Here is a 15,173-nt window from a genome sequence, read left to right on the forward strand (position 1 = left end):
ATCAATTATTACAACTCCTTGCCCGGCTAGGCAAGGCGGGGTCGGCAGGGAATCCAAGCACGCCATAGTACGAGGTGGGAGAACCCCCGGTGCATCCGTGCATATATCACGATGCCACAGAATTGCAGGTCCTTTACTCACTCGCAAAACGTGGCTGCATTTCTAGCATGAAGAACACAAGTTAGATATAAAAACAGCAAAAATGGGTCTTGAGCAAAAACTATGTATTGCTTTACATGCATGAAGAAATATATAGCTTACATCATTCGAGCTAAACCTGAGAAAACCTCAGGCGACACACTTTATGGACACTATTACCCCCTATCGCAAACATGAACAGGATAACTAGGGTAGTATCTGAAAGAGATCTCCATCTGAAAGTTAACCACACCTGACCTTAAACCTATCCTGTCCTTTTTCCAACAAATGACAATAATATCCTAACAGCATCCACATACAAATAAGTCAGTGTGATTAGAAAGTTTACAGAAAAATGCTTATGAAATACAATCTATCTTTGGATTTGGTCCGCAGCATGGTTACTAGTAGCCGACGAAGCTGGCGTCTTGCCGTTGGGGATGCCATTGTCTGCCGGAGCGGGCGTTCCCCATTTCCCTTCGGATTCCGATGGCTCCAGCACCTTAACAGACCCATCTGACAGCCCGACCGCAAATTGGTTTGGCTCATGGGGATGTGCGGCGATGACAAGAGGGTGAACAGGTGGATTGCTGGAATCATGAAACAGACATTTCTTAGGTTCCTGATGCTATATATATAAGGATCATATGGCACTATGGCAATCTATGTTGTAACATGAACGGGCACTCGAGCGTAGAAGCATGTCTAGAAGTTCATTATCCAATATTTTCTGAATTTGCCATAATGCACCCACAATACAAGGATTGATGATTGATCAGCAGTCCCAGAGGCAGGATAGCACCCCAGCTGCCTGAAGCCCTGAATCAGCTCAATGGTACTACGGATACTTGAGAGTTGATCTATGTACGTCAACAATTGCCCCGCAAGTTTAACACAGCAATATCAGAACAGTAATGGTAACCTATGAAGACTTCAACCACCAACAAAATCAATAATATACATGATGCTCAATTACTGATCTAATTAACTCTCAGAACTGATTAATCACTAAGCCAAACCACATAGAAGCAAGAACCCATAAAAAACTTGGCTAAAGGATCATTTAGCATCCCACCTCTCTTTTATTTTAAATAAAAAGGCTTGCACAAACTATAATGTAATGGTTGAAATTGAGAATTTGCATTGGAATCACACCTCAAATGCTAACAAGTGAACAGAAAATGCACTGGCCCATCCAAATCCTCATATGGTCTTTAGCTAAATAATATGTATCCAATGTACAAGGAGGGTACCTGTTTATCACCGATGGCGCAATTCGACATCTTAATCTCAAGTTCTCCGCATCAAAAACACCTATGTTACCATCAGTGAAGGCAGCAAAAACTAGCTGGCTGTTACATGAGTATGATGCATGTGATATGGAAGCTGACAATGTGTCCTGGGGTATCCACTGAAACAAGAGAAACATATTTAATAGGCAATCAGGAAATGACAAAATAGTACTTTTTGATCAAGTATATGATGTGCAACCTGATAGATCCTCTCCATTTTTGATGCATCATATATGGCTAGTTGAGTCTCATGTACTACTAGCAAGTGACTTTGGTCAGAACTAAACTGGACCCGTGTATCTCCTGAAGGAGTCTTTCCAGCTGGCATTTGTATCGAGACTGTTCTCTTTTTTTCCCAGGTGTCATTGGTCCACACACAGAGCTGAATAGATCAAAGTCAGTGACTGCTTCACTGGTGCAAGTAAATTCAGAGAGAGAAACAAGAGAGGTAGGGAAGGAGATGAGGGTTGTCGAAAACATGGTTATCTTGGGACACAAACAAGAAATTCATTATTAATTGTAACCTGTGCATCGGCGCCTGAAGAAACAAGTACACCAAGGTTGGTGGAGAATGCCAACCCAGTTATCCTCTTTTGATGTCCTCTGAGTCTAGTTTTTACCTGACAACCCAAAGGTCAGAAGGCTGAATTAAATTATTCAGTATCATAAACTGCATCAGAGATTAGGCATTTATTACCTCATCTACCCTGACATTGTATATGTGGATGGTTGAATCTTCCATTCCTATTGCTATGATGTTATTGTCTTGAGGGTGAAATGCTAAAAATGTTGATGCTGGTGGAGGTGGCATGAATGTTGTCATCACCTGCATGAAGGATGCATGATTAAATCTTCTTGAAGTCTGAAGATTTCATCAGAATAAAATAGTTGAGACATTACCTTAAATGTCATCATGTTAAATAAAGAAACCTTCCCACCACAAGCAGACATCACATAGGAATCATTCTTTGAGAGTGCAATGCATGGGACTGCCTCCTCTGGGTTGGTATCTGCTGTATCATTTGTCATGACAAGACCGCTATTTGGCTGCCAATGGTGTGGCACAACACTGGCTGTGGCCTGCTTAGGACAGGAAAAATTACAACATAACCTTGATTGTCCTAAAATACAAAAGACCAACAGAAAAGTAAAACATACTTTTCCACTCGGATTTTGTTCGTTTCGACTCCATTTCCATAGCCTTTGAATGGCATTAGACCCTAGTGCTAGCAACCCAACACCAGAATTTGTGTACAGAAGTCGGACAACCTGTACACAAAAGATGTTAAACCCATACATGTTCCATGATGACAAGTGTGAAACATACATCAAGAAAATCCAACCTTTCTGGTCTGGTCAGGAGTTTCTGGCATTGTTGCTACACGGCATTGCTGGGGACTTAGGACCTCCATTAGTTCCCAAGGTTTTGCTTTATCAGGCTTCTCTTCTGAGATTCTTGGCTTTATATCTATGTTTCTTGATGCTGTATCCCCACCATTCTATTCAAATTTATCATCAAGTCAGATGTTATTTCAATTATTGATAATAGGTAAGCAAGGAACTTTTTGTCTTAAACTATGAATCACCATACCAGTATAGGAGATGGCTTTGCAGGAGAGTTCCTGTCCAAGTGATCCATTCGTCCTATGCTAGGAGAGATGCTAGCAACAACAGGAGCACCTGAGACCTGTAAATTCAAAATTAGTGTCAGGAGTCAGGGTCAATCTAAAAACGAGGCTATGAAGCACAAAATAAAAATAGCAGTCAAAAAGTTCTGTAGGAACCTTCATAGAAGAAGCTTCATATTGAGGCCTAAATGCTTCGAAAGGAGGCCGGCTCCCTAATGCGCGTAGAGTTCTGAGTCCATCAGCATTTGCAAGTATCTTAAAACCATTGTCCACAGTAGTAACAGCAAGAAGATTGCCTTCTTTATTGAACCTCAAGCGAGGAAGAGCCTGGCATAACGTAAAATGGTTAGATTGACCCCTCCAGAAATAAGGACAAACATGAAAGAGAGCAGAGACTAACTGGGAGGCCTCCTTCAGCGTCTGTGCAGATCAGCATATTATTATTATCAACATCCCAAAATTTAATCTGGTTATCTTCACCAGCAGCCAAAATGTGATTCTGAGCTGTATCAAACTGCACTACACCAGCAACACCAGCTGACTTTTTACGGAATCCAGAATAAGTCCTCTTGATAGATCCTTCACTTTCATTCCACTCAACCAAATATGAGTCTCCCTCTTTGCTCGTTCCACATGAGAACAACCTTCACATGAAAGAAAAGCAAATTGTTTCAATAGTAAAAATTGAAACTAGAACTACTTTTGGTTGTAAAAATAAGAGCCAACCTATCTATTCTTACCTAGTCCCATCAGCACTATATAGCATAGTAGTACACCACTTGCCAGGAGCATCATAGTCCACCCTAGATCCCATATTGTCATAAAGCCAGGCCTTAATTTTTCCGTCAAGGGAAGTTGAGAAGATGAACTGCATCAAACATAAGAAAGTCATGTACTAAACTTGATTTTGACAATGCTGCTGAGTACTGGAAATTGTAACATAATAACATAGAGCTGTCTGAATAAGTGAATAATCCAAAGGATTTTAAATTTAGATAAGATCATTCTTCTATTAATTAAATAGATTAGAATGGAATATCAATTAGAAATTTGATAAAATTGATGATAAACAGTGCGGACAGCTCTTGGACAACTGCTATAGCGAACAAAACAGAGGTACCATAAATACTGCTAAAATCAACATCTGTTCACTTAAAAGTCATCCACATGCAAACCTCCCTCTTTTCCATTTGAATAGGCATATAACTATATTGTATGCCATAATCGTAGTAGAAACTCCATAGCCATAATCCCTAAATTTAAACTAGAGCAAACAACAAAGTAAAACTAGGTATAGAAAAGGCATCAACAGCAAAGATTGGTATTGCATCCAGAATGAAATGTTGATGTGTACATATTACTCAGACAACGCACCTGAATACTCTCTTTGTGATGTGGACATATAGAATACACAGGCGCCTCGTGCCCTTCAAATGTGAATAATTTCTGTCCATGCATATCCCATACCTAAAGAGCGAAAATGAAGTTCAAGGAGACAAGCCATGTAAAAAAGTTTATGAATTTTCCAGACAAGTCACATCTCATACCTTTATCAGTTTATCATCTCCACATGTAACCACACAAAGTTGCTTATTTGGTCGGGAGAATGCTATATCATTCACACCTCCAGAATGAGCCTCAATCTGACATGAAGAAAAAAAATATATAGTAACACAATTTATGTTATATGGCATTTTTAATTATCTATAGGAGTTTGATGCAGTACCTCTAGGACGTGTCGTGTCTCATTTGGTGGTTGATATGCATGTAGATGGATCAAATGTTTCGTGAATGCAACTCCTAAAACCACAAAAATGTAAGTTTAAATGAAAATCATTGCTCAACAGAGTATTACTTAGTTTCTTTTCTCAACCAAAGTATCAGCTGAAAAGGCACAGTATTGATACTAACCAATCAATTCTCCATCAGGGCTCCAGGTAACTCGATTAATGGATATGGAAGGGTCTTTGGTAACAGCATTCTTTACACAGGAATGGCAAATAATCAGGCTCACAAGATGAAACACACACACATGCTAACAGACAAGGTACAAGTAAATAGATATCAGAAGTAAATTACAGCTAAGACTTCAGCCTGCATTTGAATACCTGAAATTGCGGTGAGCGTGCATTTATGTCCCGAATTTTGAAGGGCTTTGAAAGTAATGTTTCACGCAAACCGATCTCATAAAGTGTAAATTCACCATTGGCAGATCCCACTGTGTAGTAAAACACAGGGTAAGAAAATTAATAAATTGATGTATAGCCAAGTTTAGGATTCACACAGGTTACATGAAACAGTGCATACCACATTTTATAAATAAAGATAATCAAATAACACAGTTATCTTGATCATACCTAGAAGCAGTGTATGGCGAGTTGGATGAAAATCCATGCTAGTTACATTAGATCCATGTGACAATGAACAAGCAACTGTCCTTGGAAGATCATCCACTGACCATGCAGGTTGAGGGATGGGAGCAGGATATGTGGCCTGCATAAGCATGATTGATTATTAAAATTCATACAAAATCCAAAAATGTCATATTTTCTAAGTGCAAAACTGCAAATGCAATATTACCTCATCAACGCCATGTCCACCAGGCCTCAAGCGCTTCATTAGTTGCTCTGACTCTGCACTTTGATAGTCTGTTATAGTTGGGCGTTTCAACATGGAGACAGCTGACGAAACAATGTAATATAAATGACGTCATGTGAAGTTTTGAGACATGCATATAATTGACAACATAAATACATTTCCACATGACTACGTACACAACGATTCTAAGTAAAACTGAATGGCCCTTTTTCTGAGCAAAACCTTTACAGGTTAACTGAAAGAGTATAACATTACTAATTAATTGCTGCACCAAATTATCATACTTATTACTATATGGACTGGTATGAAAAACACAAAAACATAAGAATCTGCCGGAACTGTAGAGCAAACAACATTAAACCTACCAAAGAATAGTGTTATTTCACATGTAGAATGGGATTAAAGCCATCAATGCATATCAGCTACATCATGTTTCATCACTGAGTACTTTGTAAATTATAACAAATTAGAAGCATCTAATATATATCTGGAACTGAAGTTTCACATGTGTAATTGTTTCCGGAATGGACTGGTACAAAGTACAAAGGCATACTAAACTACAAATATATGTGTTCAATGTATTAATTGAATTGCACAGAAAATAGAAAATTGTTATAATGTATTAATGCAGATCAAATTAACCACTGTGTGGAACAATATGTTCAAAACAAACAACCAGATGAACTTTAACAGAAATGTAGCACCACACTTGCATACCTTGATTGGGCGGAACAGGTATTGATGATGCTGCTACAACAGCAGACTGAACAGATGAAGAGGCAGCTGCATTCGCCATCCAACCAGCTAAAGATGGACCAGGTGGAGGAGGTTGGAATGGCTGCATAAATAAATGCATAATGTAAAAACAAAAAAAAAAAACATCATAAAAGCCATGCACGAGCAGAAAATGATCAAGCAAACATACAGTATGAACTGTGAGTGGTGGATATGCGGCGCCAGCCTTTGGAACAGCTGCCAGTGGTACAGATACCGGTGATGCACGAGCTCCATTGGGTGGAGTACACGTATGGTCAGTAAATAAAGTCTTGATATCTGGATTTGGACGAGGATTCTTACAAAGCTGATGCTGCCAATTCAAGCTGCACATTTGAGGGGGAAATCATGATCACACTAAATATTGGAATGAAAACAGAATGTCCAGTAATGTAACAACATTAGATTACTTTCAAACCTTTGATTAATTAGAGTTCGGAGGCGTGATGCCTTAAGAGTCGGGAAGACAAGTTTTTCCTGGAAAAGGGGGTTGGCTTCAATAAGTTTTTTTAGCTCAACCAGCATAATACTTCGAGCTGATTTAGTATCCCCATACTTAGACAACTGTTCATTTTCCCTGCAAGAAAGCAACATTCATTTGATAATTTGAGTTAAAAATTTAAAACAGAAGCAGCAGGTAGTACTTGGAATAAAACATTGTAAGGTGGTAACAAAATTATATTGTTAAGCAACTAACATTTTTCACAAAAGTATACAGGAAAACACAGCATAACATAAAAGCTATCAAATGAATATCTTAAACAAACCTTTATCATTTGCAAATAAGCATCTGGCAGCTAACAATTTATGCCGTTGCCAGCTTGCACGTCTACTCAGTTAACATATCTGTACCAGCTGCTTGCCATGGCTTCCTAATGGTTCATGGTCTATTAGTAAATGTCCTATTTTCATTACCAGTGGAGATACATTAATTGCAATGCACCAAACAGGAGAAGCATTTTGAATGATTATCTCAAAAAATCTAAGAAATATTTATTTTAATTGTTTCTCAACAATCTTATGCCATGGATTGAGATAGCAAAATGAACAAACCTAAAATTCTCAAGAGTGAGAAGCTGTGTTATCTCCTTATATAACTCCTCATTGAATGTTGAGAAGACTTTAAGATCCTTGACAAGAATATCTACGGCCTTTGCTCTATCATGCCTGTTTGGAACATAGAGAGAGAAAAAAAATCAATACAGTTTTACAATTCCCCAAACAATGAATCGAAAACCCAGTCCCTCATTCAAATGAGGTTTGAAATATGAAAGAACAGTACCTATCAAGCGCTTCCAAATACTTCTGCTTCCTGATCTCAAAGAAGATCTTCATCGAATACCTATTGTCATCTACCTTGGTGAAACCTGACAAGTATTTCTCCACCTCATCCCATTCCCCAGCGTGAACCTTCTCCTCGAAGTACTTCATATTGAAGAAGAAGCCTGACTCTTGCTCAAGCCTACAACACAATGTGACGTAGGGAATTACTACATATAGAATATCAACCCACATGTAGTTCCATTTCTGAGGGGAAAAGAACGTGGGAAAACATCAGTTGTCAAATTTTGCCACCAATCAACAGAATGAGCACACTAAAGAGCCCACAACTCCAATGGTCAAAACTGAAAAACATCAAATAAGCAGCCAGCCACACTGCAAGATTTGAGCTTGAAAACTTACCCTAAATGGCCAACCAAGTATTGTCAAAGACAAAAAGTCACAAAGTCCAATTCTGACTAACCAACCGTGTGTTTTCCTCAATGCAAAAATTTGGAGCGAACAGAACAGAGTGCAACAGCACGTCCTACAAGTTCCAATTATCTGGTTGAAATGACGCAATCCCAGCTAAATTACCTTCTGGTGCGTCGTTTACTGATTATTACCCTCAAGACACGACAAGGAGACCAAAGAGCAAGTACACCAATCAGAGTGTTAATTAATTAAATTAATTCATGAGCTTCACTTGTTTCGACAAAATTAAGTAACCGAGAAGACGGAAAAAAGCACGCGATTGGTGTAGTAACCCACATGCAAGCTCCATATTCTAAATGGGCCCCTCAATTTTTCCGGAATAACCCTAAAATCGATTTTGACCGGATTAAATAAAAACAACGACTACTACTACTGAGAAAACCACGAGGGAATAAAATGTCTTTTGACCAAAATAGCCCCAATCTTTATATGCTATTACACAGTTCATAGCAAATCGAAAAAAGCCTTAGAATTTTTTTTCCCAGCAACTCGTCGAAGCCCAGAACCAGAGGAGAAGAAACTGAAAAAAAAAAAAACAGAGCCGCGTCTGGCCGAATTTTACGACAAAAAAAGCGGAAACAGGCTGCGCGACAAATCAAATCCCCTAAAGCGTAGAAGAGTCTGAACGATCCACCCACCCACCAACCCAGGTAACCAACGCAAGGAGAGAGGGGAGTACGCACTTATGCACGGTCTCTTTGAACTTCTCCTCGTCTAGGAACTGGAGGATGAGGAAGACGAGCTCGCGGCTGAGCGACGACATGGCGGCGGCGGCGGCAACCCGCCCGGTGCTCGATCCGCGCGCCCGGGAGCTTGGCCGGCGGCCCCGAGTCCGGAGGGCGCGGTCCTGGTGGCTCGGTCCGCCCAGGCGGGCGCGAATCCTAGGGTTCCGTCGTCGGCCCCCTCTCGGCTCTCTCGCGAGCGAAGCGGAGGCGAGAGAGAAGCGGAGATGTGGAAGAGGGCTGGGTTGGGGGGAGAGAGAAACTTTAGTCTCGCTTTCTTCGATGCGTTGCAGACCTCTCGCCCTTTTCTCTCTCCCCACGCCACCACCACTGGGCTTATCTGTGAGAAGCCAGTGGCCTTATTGATAAGGCACACTTGCTTATCGATAGGTGCAGCTGCATATGTGATAGGTCGGGAGCGGCGGAATCGAAGGGGCCGGGGATTAAATCGGATGGATATTCGTGAGCTGGCGTCCGGTCGTGAGGGCGACGCGCGCGCGAGACGGTAGAGATCGCGCGACGCAGGGCGGGCGGTTCGGCTCGATCTCGATCGATCGGGGGTTGTTTGCCGCCGCGCGAGACGAGACGAGACGAGACTGGCGGCTTCCATTTCCTACGCGTGGTTGCTTCGGACCGGGGAAGGCGGTTCACATCCGTCGCGCGGTTTCTCGGATCAGCGGCGTTCCAGTGGGAAAGCAAACAGTGGCGCACGGCACCGACTGAAGGAGGGGACTGGGCCAGGGTCACGTGTCCTCGGATTAATGGGCAATCCTGTGCCAGCCGCCTCGCATTTACGAGGCTCTTGAGGTGGAGGCTTTTGCCGGATGTAATTATAGCACGGTATCACACATTTTAGTATTTTAAATTTAATCAATTATAAATAAAAATATTACTAATATTCATGATATTAAATATGAATACTATTATTAAAAACTTGATTAGATGTGAACCACTTTAATTGACACGTAACCTATAGTTATATTATTTGCTTTGACAGAGGGAGTACTACTGACGAAGTGCCAAAATAAAACATATGTCTTGCTTTTCGAGAGAACCAAACCATTTAAAGTTTAATAACTAAATATGTAATAATATTTATGACTTATAATAAGTATTATTAGATTAAGTATATAATATATATTTTTATAATAAATTTATTTAGAGATACATAAATTAATACTAGATATTTTTTGTTAAACTTAAAAATATTTAATTCCTTCGGAAGCGAGATATGCGTTTATTTTAAGGAAAGAGTACTCCTTATATTTTGAGAAGTCAAACAAATTAAAACTTTAACTAAATCTATATCAAAACATATTAATATTAGTGATACTAGATAAGCATCATTAGATTATTACGTTACATATTTTTATAGTATACCTATTTGGAGATACAAATATTAATATTATTTTCTATAAATCTAATCCGAGTTGACATTGGTTGACTCCTCAAAAGAGTTGAGAGTTATTTGGCGCAGCTCTAGTTTCGAGATCTATGCTAGATCTATAGTTTGCAAATTAAGTTGAGGTAGTTCGGATATTTTTATTTGGTCAAAAACATAAATAGAATGAGTCATGTAAATGTACTTAACATATCTGCAGTTCAGATCCAGGATTTTCTAGAGCTACAGCCTATAGGGGACCAAGTTCTAGGAAATCTATGACTAGAGCTATGTCAAACATAGCCTATAAGGATAGGTGATAGACTTGCGCGAGTCAAAGACCGATGCTTTTTGTTCCTATTTTTCTCCCTCTTATTGTATGGTAATAACAATTTTGAAGTTTAGATATTTATTCGACGACGACGTTATCTGTTTTCATATATTTCATAGAGAATCACTTTATATTGGTATTGAATATATGTCGTTCTAACTCGTATACTTAACTAGTGTCGTAAATCCATTTTAATTGTGTTTGTGTTAGCCATATGAAGCTGTGGATATATATGTTCTTACATTATGAATCGGTAGTCCTAGTGATATAGATTTGAATAAAGTACTTAGATCAGCTAACTGGACCTAAGTAATTGCGCTATGGTAGTGTTTAATTTTGCTTGGGAACACATAGTTACACGCCAAAAAATAATCATGTAATTTGATTATATATGTGTTTCTTCAATGTGATCCTAGATTGCTTGTATTGCAATTAACCTCCGTTAACTACATATGCAGAGGCTTCCTTTGACAATTTAACTAGGCCCTTGTTTAGTTCTCCAAAGGTGCACTATGCAAAAAGAAGATTCCTCGTCACATCAAACTTGCGGTACATGCATAGAGTACTAAATGTAGACGAAATCAAAAACTAATTGTACAGTTTGCTTTAACTTTGCGAGACAAATCTTTTGAGCCTAATTAGTTAATGTTTGGACAATAATTCACAAATACAAACGAAATGCTACAGTTGAGAATCGTGCACTATGCAAACTTTGCCGAACTAAACGCGCCCTAGTTGTACTCCGCATTTCTTTTTTCCCGGTACATAGGGAGAGGCGGTAGAGAATTTTCTGACGGATGTAGGAGTAATAGAGTATAGGGACAGCCATCATAGCATCCTACCAAGTAATTTTGATAGCAGTGTTGCAGTAGTACGTAGTGTAGGAACGTTTGGGCAGACACGTAAAGTTATTTTGATCTCGAAGATTAGATTATTTATATTAACCATGCACTGCAAGCAAGGTAAGGAGATGCTTCCTCGGCAAGTTGCAAGCCCGTGCGCGGGTGTACCAGAGCACCGAGCACCCAATCCGAAGAGGCAACGGCCACATCTTTTCCCTGTGCTGGCTGCTGAGCGCCAATTCAAGAAAGGAAGGGTAAGGTAAGCTAACCCCCATCTCCTCGTCGTCCCTCTCGTGTCGCGTCGCGTCGCGTCGCGTCTACTGAAAATCTCGCGCGCGGACGAGCCACGCGAACCACGCGAGCCAGCAGGGGAGGAGGAAACCCGCGCGCGGCATCGCGTTGGCGTCTCGCCGTCCGCGGCAGGCGGGCACGACACGAGAAGGAGACGCGGACGAGCGAGAGGGAGAGCGAGGCCGACAGCGACGGGTCTCTGGCGCCCGCTCCGGGGCCAGCCGTGTCGGTCTCTGTACGGGTGGTGCTGGATCTCTCTAGAAACCACGGGGCCCGGCACCGGGGATATCTCGCGGGACGCACGCGAGCCGGAACCGACGCGTTTGGACATATCGTGGTGCTCTCTCGCTGCGCGCGCGGCGAGAGGAGGGGAGGACTGAGGAGACAGGACGGGGAGAGAGAGAGAGGGTCCGTTACGTGTTCGTGTTCGCGGAAAAACCCACATTTGTTGAAATAAAAAAAAACTCTCGGTTCGGGTGGTGAAGTGGACGGGAGATGGAGTGATCGACACGACAGGACCGGAGCAGCAGCGCCCCCTAGCCAGTAGTGGTAGGGGTCTGGATCTGGCTGTGGCTGCCCTGGCTGGAGTTGAACGGGCGGAGACGACCAGGCCCCGGCCTGGCCACCGTAGAAGAGCGAGAGAGAGAAGCAGGGCACGGGCGGACCGCGGACGACGGAGGCAAAGGCAACCGTGTCACGCGCGTGAAGGAGATTCCTTTTGGACGTCCGACAAGAGCTGCAGCTGCCGCGGGGAGGGTGCGGTCACCTGCGGTGAGCTTTCAGCGGGACATCCAACTCGCCGATCGGAGCCCTTGGATTTTATTGCGCCACTTGCGGGGCAGACGTACTGTACTTGACAGAGGTGACGTGTCTCGTCGCCGTTTCTCATGATTCTCGCCAGCGGTGTGGACCGGCGACCAGGTTGTGTGTCTGTGTGTGTGTGTGGAGGGGCGGGCAAGCGGAGGCAGTCCGCCCGCAGTCGTGCTGCGCGGTGCAGTTCCAGCGGGTCTTGGAATGGAGCTTGGTGCGTTCGCTGCAACCAGTACTCTGCACTGGCAGCGGCTGTTTGTAGAGTACAGTACAATAATACCACATTAGTAGTAGCAGCCACCAAAGTGTCATGTAGTCCGTGTTTGGTTACACGCCACAACACAGACGACAGCCACAAATATCCATTGTGTTGTTTGGTTCGTACGGAATAACTAGTAGCCTGGTCGTTTGGTCTTGGTTTGTCGTAAACGATTATAAATTTTTAGTTGAAATAGTATTTTTCTCTCACACAAACTAGCCAGCAGTACTTTTTCATGAACCAGCAACGATACGAACCAGCCAACCGAACAGGCTGTAGCTTGTGGCCGCCACAACTTCCGCAATTCAGTTTTTCGCTAAACCTTAGGCGACAGTTTTCTCCGCCACAACTTAGGCGTATCGCTAGATATCGGTCCAGCTCCACTCGGTCTAGCTCGGCTTGGCTCGTTAATATTACGAGCTACAGGGGCAGCTTAGCTCGGCTCTTAGCTCGGCTCGTTGAGTTCGTGAGCTACTAAAAAATAGGACACACATGTTTATAATGTTCATGCCACAATAGTTTCAGAAGATGACGCCCACCATTATGCAACCATACATGAATAATACATATCAGGTTCATCAAAAGTATCAACCATGCAACATAGCTAGTCCATCCACGATCCATGCTGTTCTAGCCTACTTACTAATTGTTTGCCACCACAGGCTTATGAAAGTCCACAAATTCAATGTCAGCATCATCATCATCTCCCTGGAAAATAATCCATAAATCAATATTTAAGCACCACAATAATTATAAAATCAAAATTTATATGAAACAACTGAAAATAAGGATTACACATCAATGGAATAGGTGTACACTTCTAGATCACCATCATCATCTTCTGGATTCATAGTCGTGGGCTGATAGGCCTCAGCTCGCGAGCTGGCTCGTTAAAACAGCGAGCTAGACTTCCAGTTCAGCTCGTGAAAAGTAAAAACGAGCCGAGCCGAGCCGAACACGAGTCAAGCAAGTTGGCGAGCCCCGAGTATTTTGTCGAGCCCCACATAGGCGGCACCACGGCACGTCAATAACGGCTTGGCGGGCGTTGGCCGGGAGCCAAAGAGGCTCTTACTCCATAGTAGATATCCTTATGTAACTTTTAAAATGCACAATGGAGTCTCTACAAGCTTATTAATTGCTTCACGGGAGTCAAAATCTATATAATCCCATACCAAACTCATAAGTAAAATATTTAGTTTAAACCAGAAGTATCATCTACATAGATCTTTAAAGTTAAAAACGCACACCGTGGTCTTAAATTTGGCTAAAAAATCATTATGTTAAGGAATCAGGCCCGAGCGCCTTCAAATATCCAAAAAGGTCCTTGCTAGACCTGCTCGCAGACGTGGTGAGCGCCTCGATGACACAGCTGATGAGGCTCGATCGTATTCTGCTCGCCCACCAGTTGCTCCGTGAGCCTCACAAGCAGCGCCACGACATCACTAGCAAGGTTGTCCTGGCCGATGAACAGAGGCTCGCGAGAGCCACAACGACCTTACTATTGTTACTTGAGCACTAAAGCGGCTCATAGATGTTAGGGTTCTTGCACCCTAGCTTGTGCGTCGTTGCGTATCGACTACACCAACATCGGGATGACACATAGAAGAGGACGATCGTCGTGCCTCAGCCCTACCACCAACGTTTTATATCCACAAGACCCATGTTGCCCGCTTCGAATAGCGCCGCTCGGATCCACGTCGACCCTTTGTGCCGTTGTTGATCCGATCCACCATGATGAGGCGACATCGTGTGGTATAACTTCTTGTGCTTGCACAATTGCAGCTCTTGCATGTCGCCTTCCTACGCTCCGTTGTAGATCCCAAGCATGCTTCGCACTAGTCGTGTGAGCTCCCTGGTTGACGATGGTTTTTGTTCTCTGTGGTTGATGCCGTGCCCATGAACTCTTAATTAGCCTTCCACTCCTGGCAACTAGCTGATGGCATTGCCACAATAGTCCACTACCAATCTCTCCCAGAACACAGCCAACGCAGGCTAACAAAATTATCACCTTTATAAAAAAAATACTATAATACACACAAGCAAGGAAGACACGAGACTCATATCCTCCCAATGCAGGCACACGACCACACAACCCACTGAGAACACCACTGACTAGCAAAGTTGTTGCCTTTACATACACATAAGCACGACATGTGACTCCCAACCAACCAACGCAGGCACACAAGGTACGGCCTGTAATCACGGTCCCACTGCTTGTTTAAGATGACGCACATGTAGGCCCCGTTCGCTTCGCTGAAAAAACAAGTCGAAATACTGTTCCGGCTGATTTGTTGTGAGAGAAAAATATTGTTCCAGCTAAAAAAATAAGCTAAAAAGTATGGATTATAAAAG

At 42.4% G+C, this 15,173-nt stretch overlaps 1 protein-coding gene across 3 annotated transcripts; it reads right to left on the reverse strand.

Annotated features, from left to right (window-relative positions):
• Positions 1 to 209: 209 nt before the first annotated feature.
• On the reverse strand, positions 210 to 9,192 carry LOC136449745 (protein TPR1). 3 transcript variants are annotated; one of them, XM_066449908.1, is made up of 25 exons: positions 8,869 to 9,192; positions 7,713 to 7,892; positions 7,484 to 7,597; positions 6,849 to 7,007; positions 6,582 to 6,756; positions 6,374 to 6,494; positions 5,639 to 5,691; positions 5,416 to 5,551; positions 5,167 to 5,276; positions 4,970 to 5,039; positions 4,785 to 4,858; positions 4,606 to 4,701; positions 4,433 to 4,525; positions 3,799 to 3,926; positions 3,459 to 3,702; positions 3,215 to 3,385; positions 3,022 to 3,117; positions 2,774 to 2,929; positions 2,589 to 2,699; positions 2,331 to 2,510; positions 2,128 to 2,256; positions 1,955 to 2,050; positions 1,630 to 1,812; positions 1,392 to 1,549; positions 210 to 728 (listed from the first exon to the last, which is right to left on the reverse strand). In XM_066449908.1, the coding sequence occupies exons 1-25, from the start codon at positions 8,946 to 8,948 to the stop codon at positions 512 to 514; spliced, it is 3,330 nt and encodes a 1,109-aa protein (XP_066306005.1). In that variant the 5' UTR covers positions 8,949 to 9,192; the 3' UTR covers positions 210 to 511. The 3 variants fall into 3 exon arrangements, with proteins under 3 accessions (XP_066306005.1, XP_066306004.1, XP_066306006.1); XM_066449907.1 differs by having other exon boundaries at positions 5,639 to 5,739; XM_066449909.1 differs by lacking the exons at positions 210 to 728; positions 1,392 to 1,549 and having other exon boundaries at positions 1,719 to 1,842; positions 5,639 to 5,739.
• Between the last annotated feature and the right edge of the window lie 5,981 nt (positions 9,193 to 15,173).

Source organism: Miscanthus floridulus, chromosome 5 (genome assembly GCF_019320115.1).
Source record: "Miscanthus floridulus cultivar M001 chromosome 5, ASM1932011v1, whole genome shotgun sequence".
NCBI classification, from domain to species: Eukaryota; Viridiplantae; Streptophyta; class Magnoliopsida; order Poales; family Poaceae; genus Miscanthus; species Miscanthus floridulus.